Source organism: Salvelinus fontinalis, chromosome 1, assembly GCF_029448725.1.
Source record: "Salvelinus fontinalis isolate EN_2023a chromosome 1, ASM2944872v1, whole genome shotgun sequence".
Lineage (NCBI taxonomy): Eukaryota > Metazoa > Chordata > Actinopteri > Salmoniformes > Salmonidae > Salvelinus > Salvelinus fontinalis.
This window is the reverse complement of record NC_074665.1, coordinates 66,411,756-66,430,595: the sequence shown is the minus strand read 5'-3', so window position 1 is coordinate 66,430,595 and position 18,840 is coordinate 66,411,756. Positions and strand designations below refer to the sequence as shown.

At 40.2% G+C, this 18,840-nt stretch overlaps 2 protein-coding genes across 2 annotated transcripts in view; one reads left to right on the top strand and one right to left on the bottom strand.

Annotated features, from left to right (window-relative positions):
- Positions 1-18,840, top strand: part of LOC129860177 (microcephalin-like) — a 50,043-nt gene that overhangs the window by 17,366 nt on the left and 13,837 nt on the right. The gene's annotated exons all lie outside the window — the stretch shown is intronic.
- Positions 166-17,825, bottom strand: angpt2a (angiopoietin 2a). The gene is made up of 9 exons (XM_055930570.1): positions 13,322-17,825; positions 9,696-9,851; positions 8,442-8,563; positions 7,918-8,156; positions 6,250-6,377; positions 5,748-5,849; positions 5,414-5,580; positions 2,754-2,884; positions 166-1,998 (listed from the first exon to the last, which is right to left on the bottom strand). Exons 1-9 carry the CDS (start codon positions 13,601-13,603, stop codon positions 1,838-1,840), a joined length of 1,488 nt encoding a protein of 495 aa, XP_055786545.1. The 5' UTR covers positions 13,604-17,825; the 3' UTR covers positions 166-1,837.

Here is an 18,840-nt window from a genome sequence, read left to right as displayed (position 1 = left end):
ATTTTTACCTGACACATACTCCATCTGTGCTGATTCCTCTGTCTTGTGGATTGTGTTGAGGTAAATAGCTTCCTGGCCGTTCCTTAAAAATGTCTGATATTTGCAGAAAATCTAACTGAATTGAAAGTTAAAGGCATTTTTAAAGCAAAGGCATATGACACATCAGACATTAAAACAAATATTTTATGTTTTGTGTTAAAGCAGAATGAACACATAAGAACTGTAGGTTGTACTTTCAACATGATTGGAATTAAGTTCTAAAGTCTTTGTTTGCATTCCTGCCGTTGACAAAACCATTATCCATACTCCACATAGAAAAAGTCCCAAATAGACTAATCTTACTCATACCACAAGTCACTTAGAAGAATTAAGTGAAATTAACTTGTGATCCCGAATGTTCACAAAACAATGGGTGAAGTATATTACATGAATAAGTTATGACCATAAATCGCATTTCTACAATAAAACAATTAAATTAGATTGATAAATATAAGCAGATATGCTCCATAGTACTGGATAGATTGTACAGATTGGAGTCATGAGAGTATGTAGTCTAAGTCAGGCAAAAGAGGTGGAAGTCGAAGTAATCATGGAAAAAGTTTAACACACTTTAGGATTTGCAATTGATATCACGTGTGCTTGCATAATTAGGTTAATTGACATTGATGACATGTTTTGAGTAACATGCCGATCAAAGTTATCACATTGATTTTAATACATTTTGTGAACCATCTATACATTTGAATTAAATAATGTACAGTGCCTTCAGAAAGTATTCACACCCCTTGACTTTTTCCACATTTTGTTGTCTTAGTGCGAATTTAAAATTGATTAAATTGAGATTTTGTGTCACTGGCCAACACACAATACTTCATGTCAAAATGTAATGATGTTTTTACAAATGAATTAGAAATGAAAAGCTGAAATGTCTTGAGTCAATAAGTATTCAACCTCTTTGTTATGGCAAGCCTAAATAAGTTCAGAAGTAAAAATGTGCTTAACAAGTCACGTAGTAAGTTGCAATAATAGTGTTGATTTTTTAATGACTTTCATCTCTGTACCCCATTCATACAATTATCTGTAAGGATGCTCAGTTGAGCAGTGAATTTCAAACACATTCAACCACAAAGACCAGGGAGGTATGAGTACTTTCTGAAGGCACGGAGTATGTACAATTTCTCTAAGGAAGAAAAGCCGTAGATTCATTACAGATTGCCTTTTTGCATTATGTTCATATTTGATATGTATGAAGTATTGTGCTTTGTACCCTAGTTTTCTTGGCTTTTAAAATTAGGGCTATTGTTACATTTTTATTTTACATTATAAATTTAACTTATTTTCCAATTCATTGTATCAAATGGTAATGGGGTGAAATATCGTTATTACAAAATTAACTTTGTCAACCTTGCAATGTGTTACACACTGACATTTCCCCTAGTATTGCTTATTAATAGAAAACAATACTGTTATCTCTACCACAGTTCCAGTTTGCTATAAATACAAGATTTCCAACTGGTCATCTTTTGACTGCCTTGTTCTGGTTGGTTATGCAGTCCAAAGCCCATATATTTCTGAGTATAGATAGTTCATAGACTTTTCTGCTAGTCTTCACCTGTCCATTTTGTACAAAAGTTAATAAAAAATAAAAAAAGTGACTTGTTGGAGCAAAGCAAATTGTTCCTTCCCTTGTGGAATGTTCGGAAGTGATGAGGTTGCTGTTATGGAGCACTTTGGTCTGTTTGGTCTTTTTGTTTGTCTGTGTAGTTGTTTCCCAGAGTGACAGAGCTCTGCTCTCCATTCTATGCATGTCTGTGAGAGGCATGTCTCTGTCACAGCCTCAGAAGTCTACTGGTCTGATCATCATTGTCGTGGACTTCAGTGAGTAGCCTGAGCCTTTCCAGTAGTACCATTTGATTCCATTGAATCGATTTGAGTTCTGGCCCTGCTGGAAAAATATTCCGTTCAAGTTGGAGGGGCCGCAGGCGTCAAACCACCAGCCTAGGAAAGCAGAAAACGAGATTGTCAGTCTGAGGGTTTTCAGAATGTGCATTGTCTATAAGACAACATGCCCAATAAGTAACTGTGCTTCTCCTTCTAACATTGATGCTTTGAATTATCACATTACAACAAACTTGCACACTTTTGTACCTCTTTGTTGAGTTAAATGGGAAGGTCTGGATTGTTATCACATGGAGTGCAAGCTAGTCTAGGTCATTCCCCCCGGGTGTCTGTCATCTTAGTCCTATTTCGTTAATATGCAGCTGGTTATCCCCAACAATTCCCTGAGGTAGAGGGATTCCTCTGTGCAAGACCTCTGAGGGGACCCTCTCATTTGGAGAAGACCCTCTCATATGTCAAGTAAGCAGACACTGATACACTGAAGGAGTCCAAGTCTGGCCCCAAAGCAGTCCAAATGTCAGTGACATGGAGCAGGACCTCTATTCTGAGCTCCAAGAGAGGGAGGGGAAAAACTCCTCAGTTCCCAGACTATTAATGTCAGCAGTTGCAGGGGCAGAATTCCCAAATGAGCTCATCAGTGATTAACTCTGAGCTAATTTTGCTCAAGAACCTTGACCCCGCAACAGAAAGAAAAAACAAGAGGTCTTTTAACTTTCTTGTAGATTTCTGGGAGAAGTACCAAAGCTTGTGGGGGGGGGGGGTCAAGTGGAGGGAATAATGAAGGGAATAAGTGATCTTCTTAATAAAGGCCAGTGAAAACTCAAAGGTGATTTGCAAATGAACCTGTTCCTTACCTCCTGTTGTCAGTTGTGAGCATTTGCAAACACATTTGTCATTGTCTGCATCTTTTGTGCTGAAATCACTTCCCGGCTGACCAAGGCTACTAATTTTGCCTGCTGTGCCACTGTAGCCTTTAAGGTGTATTCTGTGAAATGAAAACGGAGAAATACACTGTGAGGAGGAAGTACGTGATTGACATTCCTCAAAAGACCCAAGTTTAGGGAAGGAATTATGTGTTTTTTTTCTGGGTTTTTTTTCAGCAAAGATGATCTTATACAAAAAGAATGCCTCCATTATCTTCATTATATATGGTTTTAGTCTAAGTTTACAATGAAAACGTTTTACCATCCCGAAAATTAAATATATTATATACAGTACCAGTCAAAAGTTTGGGCACACCTACTCATTCAAGGGTTTTTATTTTGACTATTTTCTACGTTGTCAAACAATAGTGAAGACATCAAAACTATGAAATAACACATATGGAATCATGTAGTTCCCACATATGCTGAGCACTTGTTGGCTGCTTTTCCTTCACTCTGCAGTCCAACTCATCCCAAACCATCTCAATTGGGTTGAGGTCGGGTGATTTGTGGAGGCCAGGTCATCTGATGCATGACTCCATCACTCTCCTTGTTTAAATAGCCCTTACACAGCCTGGAGGTGTGTTGGGTCATTGTCCTGTTGAAAAACAAATGATAGTCCCACTAAACGCAAACCAGATGGGATGGCATATCTCTGCAGAATGCTGTGGTGCCTTGAATTTTAATAAATAATAGTGTCACCTGCAAAGCACCATCACACCACATCCATGTTTCACGGTGGGATCCACACATCCGTTCACCTACTCTGCATCTCACAAAGACATAGCGGTTGGATCCAAAAATCTCAAATTTGGACTCTTCCGACAAAGGACAGATTTCCACTGGTCTAATGTCCATTGCTCTTGTTTCTTGGCCCAAGCAAGTCTCTTCTTGTTATTGGTGTCCTTTAGTAGTAGTTTCTTTGCAGCAATTCGAACATGGCCTGTTTAATGCTGTCTCCCCTGAACAGTTGGTGTTGAGATGTGTCTGTTACTTGAACTCTGTGAAGCATTTATTTGGGCTGCAGTTTCTGAGGCTGGTAACTCTAATGAACTTATCCTCTGCAGCAGAGGTAACTCGGGGTCTTCCTTTCCTGTGGCGGTCCTCATGAGAGCCAGTTTCATAGCGCTTGATGCTTTTTGCGACTACACTTGAAGAAACTTTAAAAGTTCTTGAAACGTTCCGTATTGACTTCATGTTTTAAAGTCATGATGAACTGTCATTTCTCTTTGCTTATTTAAGCTGTTCTTGCCATAATATGGACTTGGTCTTTTACCAAATAGGGCTATCTTGTGTATACCACCACTACCTTGTCACAACTGATTGGCCCAAGCACATTAAGAAGGAAAGAAATTCCACAAATGAACTTTTAACAAGGCACACCTGTTAGTTAATATGCATTCCAGGTGACTACCTCATGAAGCTGGTTGAGAGAGTGCCTAGATTGTGCAAAGCTGTCAAGGCAAAGGGTGGATACTTTGGAGAATCTCAAATATATTTTGATTTTGTTTACTACATGATTCCATGTGTTATTTCATAGTTTTGATGTCTTCACTATTATTCCACAATTTAGAAAATAGTAAAAATGAAGAGTAGCTGTGTCCAAACTTTCACTGGTGCTGTTTATTTTTTATGAATCTTTTTACAATATACGGGAAATGCTGGAATTGAGTCCGCCATGTATTCCTTACTCTGCTAGCAGTAAACTATGTACAGGAGAGGGTGTATTTGTAGATGCGTTTTTTTTTTACTGACTTTTTATTTATTTATTTTTTTACTGACTTTTTAACCTTTCTTGTGCTCCATGAGAATCTATAGGCTATGTCTACACACTAGTCATTTAGATGTTAAGTGACTCATGAAAGCTGCAGCATGGTTTTCTGAAAGAAGTGCCCTGTAATGGTTTGGTTGTCATTCATTCTGTACAAAATTTTAACGCAGGTGATGAGATATTGATGTCAATGCTGACCTACATTGTTTTGTGGCCTCTCAATTCCAGTATAAAAATAATTTATATGGAAATCAGCTTTGTCTGGCTCTAGAATTGTCATTGGATATACTTTGAGACTAAAGGAATTAATGTAACAGGAGTGTGCTTGAGTTGAGGTGTGCTGCTCAAATAGAAAGGAAGTATCGGCTCTCTCCTTGAAATCAGCTTATGTTCTAGCAGGCGCTGGTGATGTCTAGGGGTACAGATTGAAGGTTTAGGAGACTGATTCATTTTAGCCTTCTGTGTCACAGATCCAAAACATTTTCTAGATGGCAACACATTTGTTTTGTACTGGTGACCCTTCCACCCCATGTATTTATGTGTATTTTCAGGCAAGTTAAATGTTTTGTTTGTCATTTGTTGATTTTCAAGAACATGACTTGCACACCATTTCATTATAATAGTTTACACAAAATGTTTTGATATAGTAATGTTAATGGACTCTTATGCAGCTATGATGTATTTCAGTCCACATCGCAAAGTAATAAAAGCTATCACCTATATTCAATGGTCCTCCACACACACAGACTCCCCCAACATTGTTTTTACATTACATATGTAGCCTATATTTAGACACCACACCTGGGAAACGTAGGCCTACCTGTAGTTTTCTGCTTCACTGCCTAGAGAGAACTGGTCATATAGTGAGAATCCTGCGTTTTCCTCCCAATCCATCATCTGTATTCTCAAGACGTATGGGTGCTGATTGGTCAGTATCGAAACAAACTCATTTCCCAACCAGTATTCACCTGAAGGGTTTCCAAAGCCCTTTGAAAGAACATAAAACAATGATTCACCTTTAGCATGATCACAATGTCACAGTTGAGTTGCATTCTGAGATATTTTAACAAAACATTTTTCACTGTTTGTTGACACTTGGCAGTGTTATCTAATCTTTGTGCTGTGGAACTTGGATAATTTCCTTTAGCTCTCACCATTTTGTACTCTTTCCACGTACGGTGAAAGTCAACACGGCCATCAAATCGTTTTTGTAGTACTGTCCATCCACCCCCCTCTGTCTCCATGTCACAGTAAGCCTTCAAACAAAAAACATAGATTACTCCAACTATCAATGATAATAAATTCAGATTTTTGACTACACTGAGGGACTTTTGACTTCAGCAGCAAACTTGACAAAAGCAGTGCCTTCTCAGTCTAGTTGAATGGAATGGGAGGTTTCTTAAAACAAGTGATGTGCCAGAGTCTAACTCTAACCACTGAAAAGTATCTAAGGAGATCCCTACTTGAGCTCGGGCATGCACAAAACAAACCAAAGGCTGAGAACATTTGAATTTACTCTGAATTAACGGATTGGCTGTGGTGTTAGAAATGTTTTACTTATTTCTTAACTAGTCTCCATGTGATTGTACTTTTGATTTAATGTTGGGAGCTTATAGCTTGAATAGGACCAATATTAACATAAAAGTTTAATTCTACCTTAATCTCCTGTGTAGTATTGGGAAGGGTCAGTGAGTAGACTCCACTGTCTGTGTTTCCTGACTTGTAGACAGCAGCACAGTCTGGGTATGTGGTTGGTGTGTCCTGCATCATGGTAGGCTTGTTCCCTGCAAAAAGTGGAGGGCCGATCAAATTGATAATACAGCAAAGTTGTACATGTACTTTAACATACAGTGCCTTCGGAAAGTATTCAGAACCCTTGACTTTTTCCACATTTTGTTACATTACATCCTTATTTTAAAATTGATGCTTTTTTTTTATCCTCAGCAATCTAGACACAATACCCCATAATGACAAAGCAAAAACTGTTTTTTAGACATTTTTGCACATTTATTACAAATAAAATACTGATGTCTTATTTACTAAACTATTCAGACCCTTTGCTATGCGACTCACAATCGAGCTCAGGTGCATCCTGTTTCCATTGATCATCCTTGAGATGTTTCTACAACATCATTGGAGTCCACTTGTGGTAAATTCAATTGATTTGGAAAGGCACACACCTGTCTATATAAGGTCCCATAGTTGACAATGCATGTCAGAGCATAAACCAAGCCATGGGGTCGAAGGAATTGTCCGTAGAGCTCCGAGACAGGATTGTGTCGTGGCAGAGATCTGGGGAAGGGTACCAAAAAATGTCTGCAATATTGAAAGTCCCCAAGAACACAGTGACGTCCATAACTCTTAAATGGAAGAAGTTTCGAACCACCAAGACTCTCCCTAGAGCTGGCCGCCCGACCAAACTGAGCAATTGAGGGAGAAGGGCCTTGGTCAGGGAGGTGACCAAGAACCCGATGGTCACTCTGACAGAGCTCTAGAATTCCTCAGTGGAGATGGGAGAACCTTCCAGAAGGACAACCATCTCTGCAGCACTCCACCAATCAGGCTTTTATGGTAAAGTGGCCAGACAGAAGCCACTCCTTAGTAAAAGGTACATGACAGCCCGCTTGGAGTTTGCCAAAAGGCACCTAAAGACTCTGGGGCAAAGGTTCACCTTCCAACAGGACAACAACCCTAAGCACACAGCCAAGACAACGCAGGAGTGGCTTCGGGACAAGTCTCAATGTCCTGGAGTGGCCCAGCCAGAGCCCAGACTTGAACCCGATCGAACATCTCTGCAGAGACCTGACAGAGCTTGAGAGGATCTGCAGAGAAGAATGGGAGAAACTCCCCAAATACAGGTATGCCAAGCTTGTAGCGTCATACCCAAGAAGACTCGAGGTTGTAATCGCTGCCAAAGATGCTTCAACAAAGTACTGAGTAAAGGGTCTGAATACTTTTGTAAATATGATATTTCTGTTATTTATTTTTAATAAATTAGCCCAAATGTCTAAACCTGTTTCTGCTTTGTCATTATGGGGTATTGTGTATAGATTGATGAGGGGGGAAAAGCAGGCTGTAACCTAACAAAATGTGGAAAAGTCAAGGGGTCTGAATACTTTGAGAAGGCACTGTAAATACATACTAGTATACTGTGACTTTTCAAAGGTTGTGATTTGATCAACAATTGACATTCTATATTTTACTAAACTGTGGCTTATTAGTTACGCTACAAAAATTGAATTGCCCATAGCATTCTGGTCTTAATCAGTGATGCCAATGTAGCCCCCTCCTAAGTCTACCAGACGCTGTCATAGTGTCACCCACCTCCACCTGTGGGGATAGAGATTGTGTAGATGAGGTTGTTGACGGTCTCAAGCAGCTCCTGTTGCTGCCGCTGCAGGGCAGAGTTATTGGTGGTGGCCCGCAGCAGCTGTTGTTCCAGCTCCTCGATGACAGCCGTCTGTCTCAGTACCAGTGTAGAGAGCTGCTCCTTCTCCTCCTTCAGCGTCTTCAGCTCCACCTGCCTCTGCTCCTCCATCTCCCCCACCCTCTTCTCCAGGTAGCTGGGGAGGAACAAGGGCAAGGTACACGCTCAGAAACCCGTAGCAGAGCTGGTTGGCATTACTGGTCTTGTAGTATTTCATATCAAGAAGCAAATTGTTTTACGGGAACAGAACATATAAGCCTACAATTAGGCAAAAATGTGTTTAACAGAAAACACAGGAAATATTAGCCTAACTATTTAGGCTACTGTCTAGTGTTTGTAGCCTTGTTTTAGTTGAAGCATGATTTAGAGATGGGGCACCTGAATGAAAGTGAAGTTTGTTAATGCAAACAAATATCCTTACCTGTTTTTGTCATTCAGCTTGGTTATTTCATTTGTTTGGAAAATGAGCTGTTTTTCCAACTTACTCGTTGATAGAGAGTTCTCAAGAAGCTGACGTTCGAGCCGAGTTGTATGATTTATTACCTAAAGATTAATTAGAAATTTTAGATTAGATGGAGCTAGTAATTGCTGCAAGCCCTTTACAGATTAAATTAAGTAAACACCATTTTGATTTGTCATTATGTTGAATATTTGGCAAGAACCAAATGAACAAGTCATTTTACTTCTGTAATTTCACAACCTGTCCTTGAGGTACTCTCTCAATTAGGGATGTGGTATGATTAAATGAAAACTTGGTCTTTCCTGGTTAGAAAAAATCTCAAATTGGTATAATGTAATGGATGGACTCTGACATCTCCCTGTTTTTCTCTTGAGTAATTTGTTTCACAAACAATTCCACAGTTCACTGCAATACTTTTGGATCAGCTACAGTTAAAAATAAATTGTGCACAGCCCGCCATCAGTTTAGATTTTTTCCCTTTCACTGAAAACATTTACAGTACACTAAATACAATACAGGGCCTCAATACACTTATCTTGTAATAGTAGCGCTTAACTTGATTACAATTTCAGTCCAAACTCGATTTGTAACAGTCCTATCTCACTTCATGTGCAAACACGGTTTTGTGGTTCGCTTCACTTTCTAAAGAGCACAATGTGCATAGGCCTAGATGGTCGGAAAAATCTGTTTCGTAACAGGAAAAAACAGAACAATCAAATTCCAATAAAGGACAGATATGTTGGAAAGGGGTCAGGGGATGTAGGGTCTACTGTGAAAGTGGCTGTATAATGTAATGAAAGTCTCCTCACAGACGTATTGAACTCCTGGTTCTAGAAAGCCCCCTCTTATTTTCCAGTTTGAGGAACTGAACTCAGCAAAATCCTGTGCCAATTTGTTGTTTACATGAATGTTGGGTATGTGTCGGGCTACTATTGGACCTGGTGTTGGTGGCTTTGAACAAACGGATGTCTGATTGTGACAAATTGATAGACCCTTGTGGGAATACAATGCCGTTAATAACAGGAAATGCTGTGTAGTTCGTTCACAAAAGGTCAATGACTTTCTACAGCAAATCCTGGCCCTGTTGGACAGCATTTGATTTTTTTCATATTTTACACATTTTTATAACTTTTGTTTGGTGTAGGCTATTGGGTTTTGAATGTTTTATTCATTTAGCATATATTTTCAAAACTATATTAAGTAAAAGGTCCTCACCTGCGCCTCTACGTTAGTAAGCTTCCGTGTTTGTTCAACGGTCTGACTCAGCAGGTTAGATCCAAACTCTATCATGGCTGCCGTGTGGTTGTGCACTGCATTCTGCTGGATCTGGAACATCTCCTGTTTCATGTTTTCCTGTATGTAGTTCTCCAGCTGCAGTAAGGATGAAGAAAAGTTGATGATGGCAGGTTAGTGAGATGGTTTAAGTGATTTACCATGATATTGGGCCTTTGTCCATGTTTTCTCAGCAATGGTAGGGGAGCTGGAAAAGGAGTGGTTATATTTCGTACAGGGCATAAAGATTGGAGCGTACTGCCTTGTCCCCTGGCAGAGTTATTGGGCCATTGTGATGGGTTCAAATTAATTGTGTACGAAACTGTCGTTTACCATATGGATGTCACAGTGAAGTATAGGCTGTTTTTCTTTAGAATTACTATTTTTAAGCACTACCGCCTTGTCATGGAGTTCATGGCTTTCCCCCTTGTGTCTGACCTAGAAGTCTCTTGAGCGGTACAAGTGGGCAGAATTATCTGGTGACAGGCCAGGGATTTTTGACAAGTGTTTAGATTACATGATGTTGAAGCCTCTAAAAATTGGGGCAGGAAGTTCATGTGCTTCTGTTTTTCAGAGGGGTCAAAAATGAAAGACTGAGAATATTTTCCCAGCATCCCTGCTGATTCATATTTGATCTACACAAGGGATTAATAGCTTCCCAAAAATTAAAACGTTTTAATATGGTCATTTTTGGTCATATCAAATTGTATCACTGTCAATGGGGACTGCACTGGAATGCCCTTTCAACCTCTAAGGCTCTTTTTTTGTTAAATGGTACTGCTGACTGAGCCTTCACATGAGTTTGGTTAAGTCATCGTGAAAGCAAACTCATAATTGTAACATTCCTACCTGTAGAAAAGTTTGAAATAAGATTTTTTCTCTCTTGTCTGTCCCACACTGTATAATTTTCTTTAGAGCAAATAAGAGCTTTAAATAGGAGTCTTGTACCCCTATCCAGTAGCCACCTGTCAAAATGAAACTGCCAGATTTAAAACAAACCCAATCATAAAGCTCTTTCCTGCATTGAGTTCCTGAGTGGCAATCAGGCCTGAAAGTCTTGTAAACAGGATGGAAATGATGAGTGACGAGTTGCATCCTCTACGACACTGCGTCTTACACTGCAAGAGGATATTAGTAGCGTTAGTAGGCCTAGTCGTTCTGATCTTTGTTTGCGTAAACAATTAGGCTGTATACCCATCTGCCAAAAAGGTAAACTATTGGGACAATTTTAAAACGGGAAGTATATTTTGCTTTTTGCCATGACAAGTGCTGCAATCAGTGCTAATTTTGTTTGTCTTCCTTTCTCCACTTACATCTTGTCTGTGTTCCTGGACACAGGCACGTGGAGGCTGGAAGAGTGTCATCGGAACTGCGAGCGGGACATTCCATTGACGGCAAATGATCTAATCAGTTGTTTACTCCACTCCTGCCTCTAAGTATTCCACGAGGAATTCTTGTTTGTACACCCGGTTTACATGAAAAGCGTGACGGCAAACTGACATTTTATTTTACCGGCACGACAGCAAAGTCCCTCATCCTGTCTTCCAATTTTGAGAGTGAGACAGTGCAAGATTTTGAGATATTACCTTGGCTCTCACAAATTGTCTTTTCGTCAGTTGATGTACAACGATTTCCTCTGTCTTCGACTCGGTCTTACATGGGGAAGTTCAAAGGAAGACCTTTTCCTCTGTTATTACGTATAATGCCAATATACGACAAGAAATTATTTATATGTTTAAAGGGCAATTTCAAGTGTTTGTTCATTAGCACTATATTAGGAAAATGTATACTTATATTTTGGATAAGGCTTGTTAATTGTTAGTAGTAGTAATGTGCATGAAAGGACCCTATTACATGAAAGGACCCTAGCTTACTTTTTCCTTTACAATGCCTCCAGAATTCTGGATGCGTTGAGTCAACCAAATTTTTACCAGGAGTCTCTTAACCTTTGCAGAGCTCCTATAAATTAGTTCCCCTCACTTAATGTTGGTTTTACATCAATCAATTATGTATTGCAATTCTTTCCTTGACAGATATTAATGACAAAGTTCTTAATCCTTCCGGAGTAGTCACTTTGGGACGAATCCTAACCGCAAACACACGTTACGCTGACTTTTATGCAGCATAAATCATACATGTCAATTGATTTGAGATTTTAGTACAGTTACGCAAATGTATCTCATGTAACAAATCTGTCCTTGGAGGATAAAAGCCTGTGAGGCAGTAAATGCTTAATGAACTGAATGAAGGATCATTATGGAGTCTAAAGACTAGAGATTCACTATTTGAACCGCTTCATTTCTAGGTATTCTTCCGGTGTGAGGACATCTTATTAAAACAGTAGCTCAATCACTGTCCTTAGCTTAAAAGTTGCTGTCTTTACTTTAAAGCTAAATTATGTTCAGTGCCAAATTCAAAGCATCAAAGCCTACATTATTCTAAATAAAGTGTTCTTAAGCAGTGGCTCTGCTCTGATAAAACGGCAATGACAAAAGGTCTAGGTACCCCAATGCTTAGTAGCAGCTGACTGAGCTGGTGGAATGATTCAGGCCAGGGTCTGTTTTTTTTGGTTGTGAGCTGTGTGATCAGGCAATGAGTTGTGCTTGTCTTGTCAGAGCTCTATAGACCTCATCATTAATCAAACTCTAAAGAGTGGGAAAGAATGTAGGTAGCCTGAGCTCGTTCCTTTCACACAAGTGATGGCTCAGTAGCGCTGAAAGGGATGCGCAGCTCCTTCATCTGGGCACCTGTGTAGAGGCTTTGTCACTACTCGGCCCTTCTCACCCACTTAGAGCCACCACAGCCCTGCTTCTGTGACACAGGCTACTTTCTCCCTACTTCGGCTCACATTCGCTTTCTTATTGCTCAAGACTGAATCCATGTGAAGATGCCCCCTTCAAATAGTAGGACAATGTCACAATTCACTTGCCTGCTTCCTTACAAGGAGGATTTAAAAAATCTGAATTAGTCTTTCAAAGCCTTCTTTGCAGTAACGAAGGTGACTGGAGTATAACGCGTCTGCACATCACTGAAAAGTTAGTGTGTATACTCATCTTTTCTGATGGGGTGGGAAATGAGACATTCCTATAGAAAGCAGCTTCTTAATAATATTGTGCAGAGTGGGAAATCATGACACTACATAACATCACCTCTGCACAGTAGGCTACATAATGAGCTCAGTTTGTCCCCCCCACTCCCCTCCAAATTATACCTCTATACCAAAGGCTGCAAAAACTGCAAAATCTCTTTATCATCTCAAGTTGATGTAACATGACGGCAGAGCAGCAGAACCATTAATTTACTTTTTAATCTCTGAAAGGTTCACAGCACCCAACGGGTTATCCGGAACCAAGTTCCTTGTTACGTTTTAAATGCAGGCACTATACCAGAGTGTACCTGGACATGCAAGTAACACACAACATACAAATTGGAGGGATGTAAAATATCATACAAAATAGAGGGACCCCAAAAAAGTGTAATACCATGGGAATAGGTGTGAGACGGCATTGAACACAGACCTGCACTCCCAGTAGAGAAGTTGCTGTGTGACGTCAAGCAGAAGACTTTACCTTGAGGAGCCACTGTGTGTTGTTCTCAATGATGTTCTCCAGCTGCTCTAGCCTCTGGACCGACTCATCATACTCTGCCGGATCGTCCTTCTGGACCAGGTTGGTGTAGGTGCTGCTTGGGGTCTTGCAGTTGTCCTGTTCAGGCAGCAGGAAGGTGTAGCTGCACGGGCCATTTTGGATCTGGTACTGTCTCTTAGCAGCTGTTGGGTCTGTAGTTTTCCTGTAGCCTGCCCCCAGGGCCAGGCAGCCACTCAAGACCACCAGTAAGCCAACATAAAACATTTATAAGAATTAAAACAAAAATGTTATTGTAAAAATGTTACCCAAAGATCTCCTTTTGGGTCACTGCCTTTTCAGTTGAATGTTTTTCGAGGTTAAATATTGTTGTATTGCTATCCTCTGGAATATCGAAGTGCACACAGTCCAATTCTTCAGGTTCTTTTATAGGCAGGAGGAGGGGATACAGTCAGTGGGTACGCCGGGTAGATGGTGTCATTCCTAGACTGCACGTTTCCCCCTTTTTCACTAAGCCTCCAGCCTCTTGATTTCAGCTGTAGTTGGCCCTCTGGTTACTAGCTATGGGAGTAATGGCAAGGCCCCTCCCACTATATCCCTGTAGCCAGTCACCATGAAGAGCTGCTAGGCTGGAAGAAGCAATGTGTAAACTACTTGTTACACACACACACACACACAGGAGCAGATGCACTAATTAAACACTTCCCACCATATCCTCATCTTTGCCTGGGATAGAGCTTCATCAACAGGTCAGGGAGAAGGGCAGAGAGGATAAAACAACAATGCCCATATTTGTGTGTTCTCACAAGCCGATGGCCGAACATCTATTCAGGATGCAGCTTCCATCAAGTAAAGTCTGGAATTGCAATGCCCATCCTCAACCGTGGTAAATATTTTTCTCCCCACGACAAAGCACAGGCATTTGTTTAAGTGAGAATGTTCAAGGAAGGAGAGCCTTTTCTCTGTCACATCCCATTCCGATCTCTTTGCTCAGTCATAAAAAACATTAGCTCTTATTTCCTGTCATTCTCCAACTCTGGGTTGTATCTGGATCTTGTTACACATGTAGGGGTGAGATCCAGTATGTTTACAGAGGGTGACGAGTATCTGGCTGGGGTTCTGGGGACATTAATAAAGCTCATCCTTCCACTTCATGTCATCATGATAAGATGCTAAATCTCAATTTTAATGTGACTTAAAATAGACTGATCTTGGCTTCACAGAGCCCTGTTGTCCAGATTGCCTGCTTTTTTTCCCCTGTGTGGGAATGAAGTAGTCAAGGTTCTTCATCTAGTCCTTTTTTTTAAGTATATTTTTTCCATCCTCTGATCCTGGCAACTGTAGACAAGCAGCTGGGGAACCATCAGAATCACACTACACAGTAGCCATGTCTGAAGCTAAGGTAATGTAGCCTGAATATTAGCTTATTGTGCTGTAGTTAACTTTCGATTACAATCTTCAGTGGTGCCTGGCTGTCGCCAGACCACGTTCCCCTCACGATTTTCCCACCTTTGATTTTAGAGGATGTTTCAGGTCAGGGCGGCTGTGTTCCCTGCATCCTGTCTCAATCCTTCTCAGACTATCATGGAGTAGCATGAGGAAAAAACGTCCCCAAATAGCCTAGACATTTGAGCCCGGACCTAGGTTCAAATCATATTTATAAAAAATAAAAAAAGGAGCCTTTTTGTCCATACTGATCAAATATTGTGATTATTCAGGAGTTCAAGCATGGTTTGATAATTATTTATTCTTAGGGAGGGGGTATAGGCAATACATTTTGCTGGGAAACTGTCTTCCAAGGAGACTTGTGCCTCTTGAGGAAAGCAGACGCTTAATTTCAAAGGTGCCAACCAAGCTCCGGAATGTTAATGGTTTGTCTGCTGTGTATCTAGATGTCCAACTGACACACTTGGCAAACATAACTAATTTACATTAACCTTTGGCTTAAATGGATGAGAGATCAAGTTGGGTCGGTGCAAGGTGAGGGTCACACATTAAAGGTCCAATGCAGCTGTTTTTATCTCTATCAAATAATTTCTGGGTAACAATTAAGTACCTTACTGCGATTGTTTTCAATTACAATGGTCAAAAAGAAACAATAGCTTCTTAGCGAAGAGCAATTTCTGAAGCAAGAATTTAGCTAGGACTGTCTGGGAGTGGTCAGAGTTGGGAGTGGAAACTGAAAACTAGCTGTTATTAGCAGAGAGGTTTGGAACTCTCTTATTAATCTATTAACTAATTTACCGCCTGGTGAGGTCACCAGGTGGGCCAAAACATCCCACCAAAACAGGCAGAAATTTAAAGTGGTCTTTTCAAACCGCTCTCGCACTAAAAGGACAATTTTCACATTTCCCGTTATTACAAACTCGGTGTGGAATTGTATATAAAACACAGGAATATCAAATTCCTAGTTTATGGCTTTTTGTAAAAACCGACATAAATAAGTTTAATGTCAAAACTACTAATCGGGCTGCTTATCGCTCAGTTTATACAATTAACATCAAACATAAGATTTATGGAGAGTGTATTGCATTTATTATCTTCAAGATAATGAGCCAGCCTGTGATGTATAGTAAAGTTGTTTTTCAGTCATTGTCTATTCCAATGATGTGAGCTATATCAAACAGCTGATATCACACACGGTGCGATGGAGGTGGTCTGTACAGGAAGTGAGTCCGCTTGGAGGATGTTTTGTCTTAAACCCTAGGGATGTTTCTCAATCATGATCATCTTCCTATTGCTCCACTGGCTTCATTCTTCATTTCCTTTAACACTAAAGCTGAACATATTTCACCTCTGAGTGAAACTGCTTGAGTCTCTCTTAGGTGTCCGCATGCATCCCATCTAAACAGTACGGAACATTTTGCATATATTACGACAACGTTTTTGCCTTCAGCAAGGGTTTTTTTTTTTCAGATTTTTTTTTGCGCGTAATATTTTCTCGGGGGAAGCTGAAGTTTGGAAGCCGAAGTCTACGCCACTTCGTTGGTGATTGGTCAACAGTAGGGATTCTTCAATTAAGTGTTTATCATTCAACGATAGACTAATTTTCATGCACATTTTTCACTTCAGAAATACTGCACCAAACATCCAAAATATACTGAACAAAAATATAAATGCAACATGTAAAGTGTTAATCTTATGTTTAAAAGTTGAAATAAAGGATCCCAGAAATGTTCCATACGCACTAAAAGCTTATGTCTCTCCAATTGTGTGCGTAAATTTGGTTACATCCCTGTTCGTGAACATTTCTCCTTTGCCAAGATAATCCATCCACTGGACAGGTGTGGCATATCAAGAAGCTGATTAAATAGCATAATCATTACACAGGTGCACCTTGTGCTGGGGACAAAAGGCCAATCTAAAATGTGCAGTTTTGTCACATAACTTGACATCTGTGGCATTATGTTTTGAGGGAGCCTGCAATTAGTATGCTGACTGCAGGAATGTCCACCAGAGCTGTTGCCAGAGAATTGAATGTTAATTTCTCTACCATAAGCCTCCTCCAACATCATTTTAGAGAATTTGGCAGTATGTCCAACCGGCCTCACAGCCACAGACCATGTGTGACCGTGCCAGCCCAGGACCTCCACATCTGGCTTCTTAACCTGTGGGATCGTCTGAGACCAGCCACCCGGACAGCTGATGAAACTGAAGAGTATTTCTGTCTGTAATAAAGCCCTTTTGTGGGAGAAAAACACATTCTGATTGGCTGGGCCTGGCTCCCCAGTGGGTGAGCCTTTTCCCTCCTGGGGCCCACCCATGGCTGCGCCTCTGCCCAGTTATGTGAAATCCATAGATTAGGGCCTAATGAATTTATTTGAATTGACTGATTTCCTTTTATGAATTGTAACTCAGTAAAACCGTTGAAATTGTTGCATGTTGCGTTTATATTTTTGTTTAGTATAGATGTAAAATTGCGCGACCTAAGCTCTCCTATGCAAAAACATCAAAATTAATGACCGATATCTTGAGTTATCTATTAATTCAGACTTTTTAGGTAGTGTATGCTGGCTATGGCATCTCAAAATTGACACTTTTTTTCTCATTTTTCAAGTGAAGGTCAAAGGTATGCGAGCACACTCTTTCACCTAGCCAAACCGAAGAATACGGAAGCCTTTTGAGTGACAGTTTTGTACTTTGAGAAAATTATCAACATAGCCAAAGGTCTTACATTATTCCAAAGGTCTGTTAGTCTTGTCCCTTTTTAGGTATATTCTGTCTATTTCTAAGCATCAGTTCCTATTACAATGCATTGACCATCATCATATAGGCCTACCACACAATAACCAACATCCTCCGTTATTGAGGCGATTCATGAACGCATTGCATTTGCCTTCTACTCACACTCTCTCTTTAGTTCCCAGCACACACAAGAAGCTGAACTACAGGAAGTGAAGTGATGTAATAGAATGTGAAGGAAATGCGGCACGTTTTAGGCAGATGACCACAGAGGAAGGCTGTTCATTCCAGAAACACAGAACACGGAATGATTCAGGTGTTCTGGTTGAATCGCTACACCATAGATGTGTGGGCGTGGATGTTTGTCTGTCAGTCGTTTCATGTCGGGAGGAAGAGCATCAGGGGGAAGGAAGTGTCGCACAATGACCTAGCCTTTTTTGTTGTTGCCGGAATTGACATTCAAAATCCAATCTGCTTCATGCCCCTTTGTGGATGCTACAAGGCTCTATAGACACAATAGGCTACATCTGGTGTATAGTGTAGAGCAGTGGTTCCCAAATGTTTTATAGTCCCGTACCCCTTCAAACATTCAACCTCCAGCTGCGTACTCTCTCTAGCACCAGGGTCAGCGCACTCTTAAATGTTGTTTTTTTGCCATCATTGTAAGCTTGCCACACACACTAGAGGTCGACCTATTATGATTTTTCAACAGCGATACCGATTTATTGGAGGACCAAGAAAAGCCAATACCGATTAATCGGACAATTTTTTTATATTTTTTTATTTATTTGTAATAATGACAATTACAACAATACTGAATGAACACTTATTTTAACTTAATATAATACATCAATAAAATCAATTTAGCCTCAAATAAATAATGAAACATGTTCAATTTTTGGTTTAAATAATGCAAAAACGAAGTGTTGGAGAAGAAAGTAAAAGTGCAATATGTGCCATGTAAGACAGCTAATGTTTAAGTTCCTTGCTCAGAACATGAGAACATATGAAAGCTGGTGGTTCCTTTTAACATGAGTCTTCAATATTCCCAGGTAAGAAGTTTTAGGTTGTAGTTATTATAGGAATTATAGGACTATTTCACTCTATACGATTTGTATTTCATATACCTTTGACTATTGGATGTTCTTATAGGCACTTTAGTATTGCCAGTGTAACAGTATAGCTTCCGTCCCTCTCCTCGCTCCTACCTGGGCTCGAACCAGGAACACATCGACAACAGCCACCCTCCAAGCAGTGTTACCCATGCAGAGAAAGGGGAACAACTACTCCAAGTCTCAGAGCGAGTGACGTTTGAAACGCTA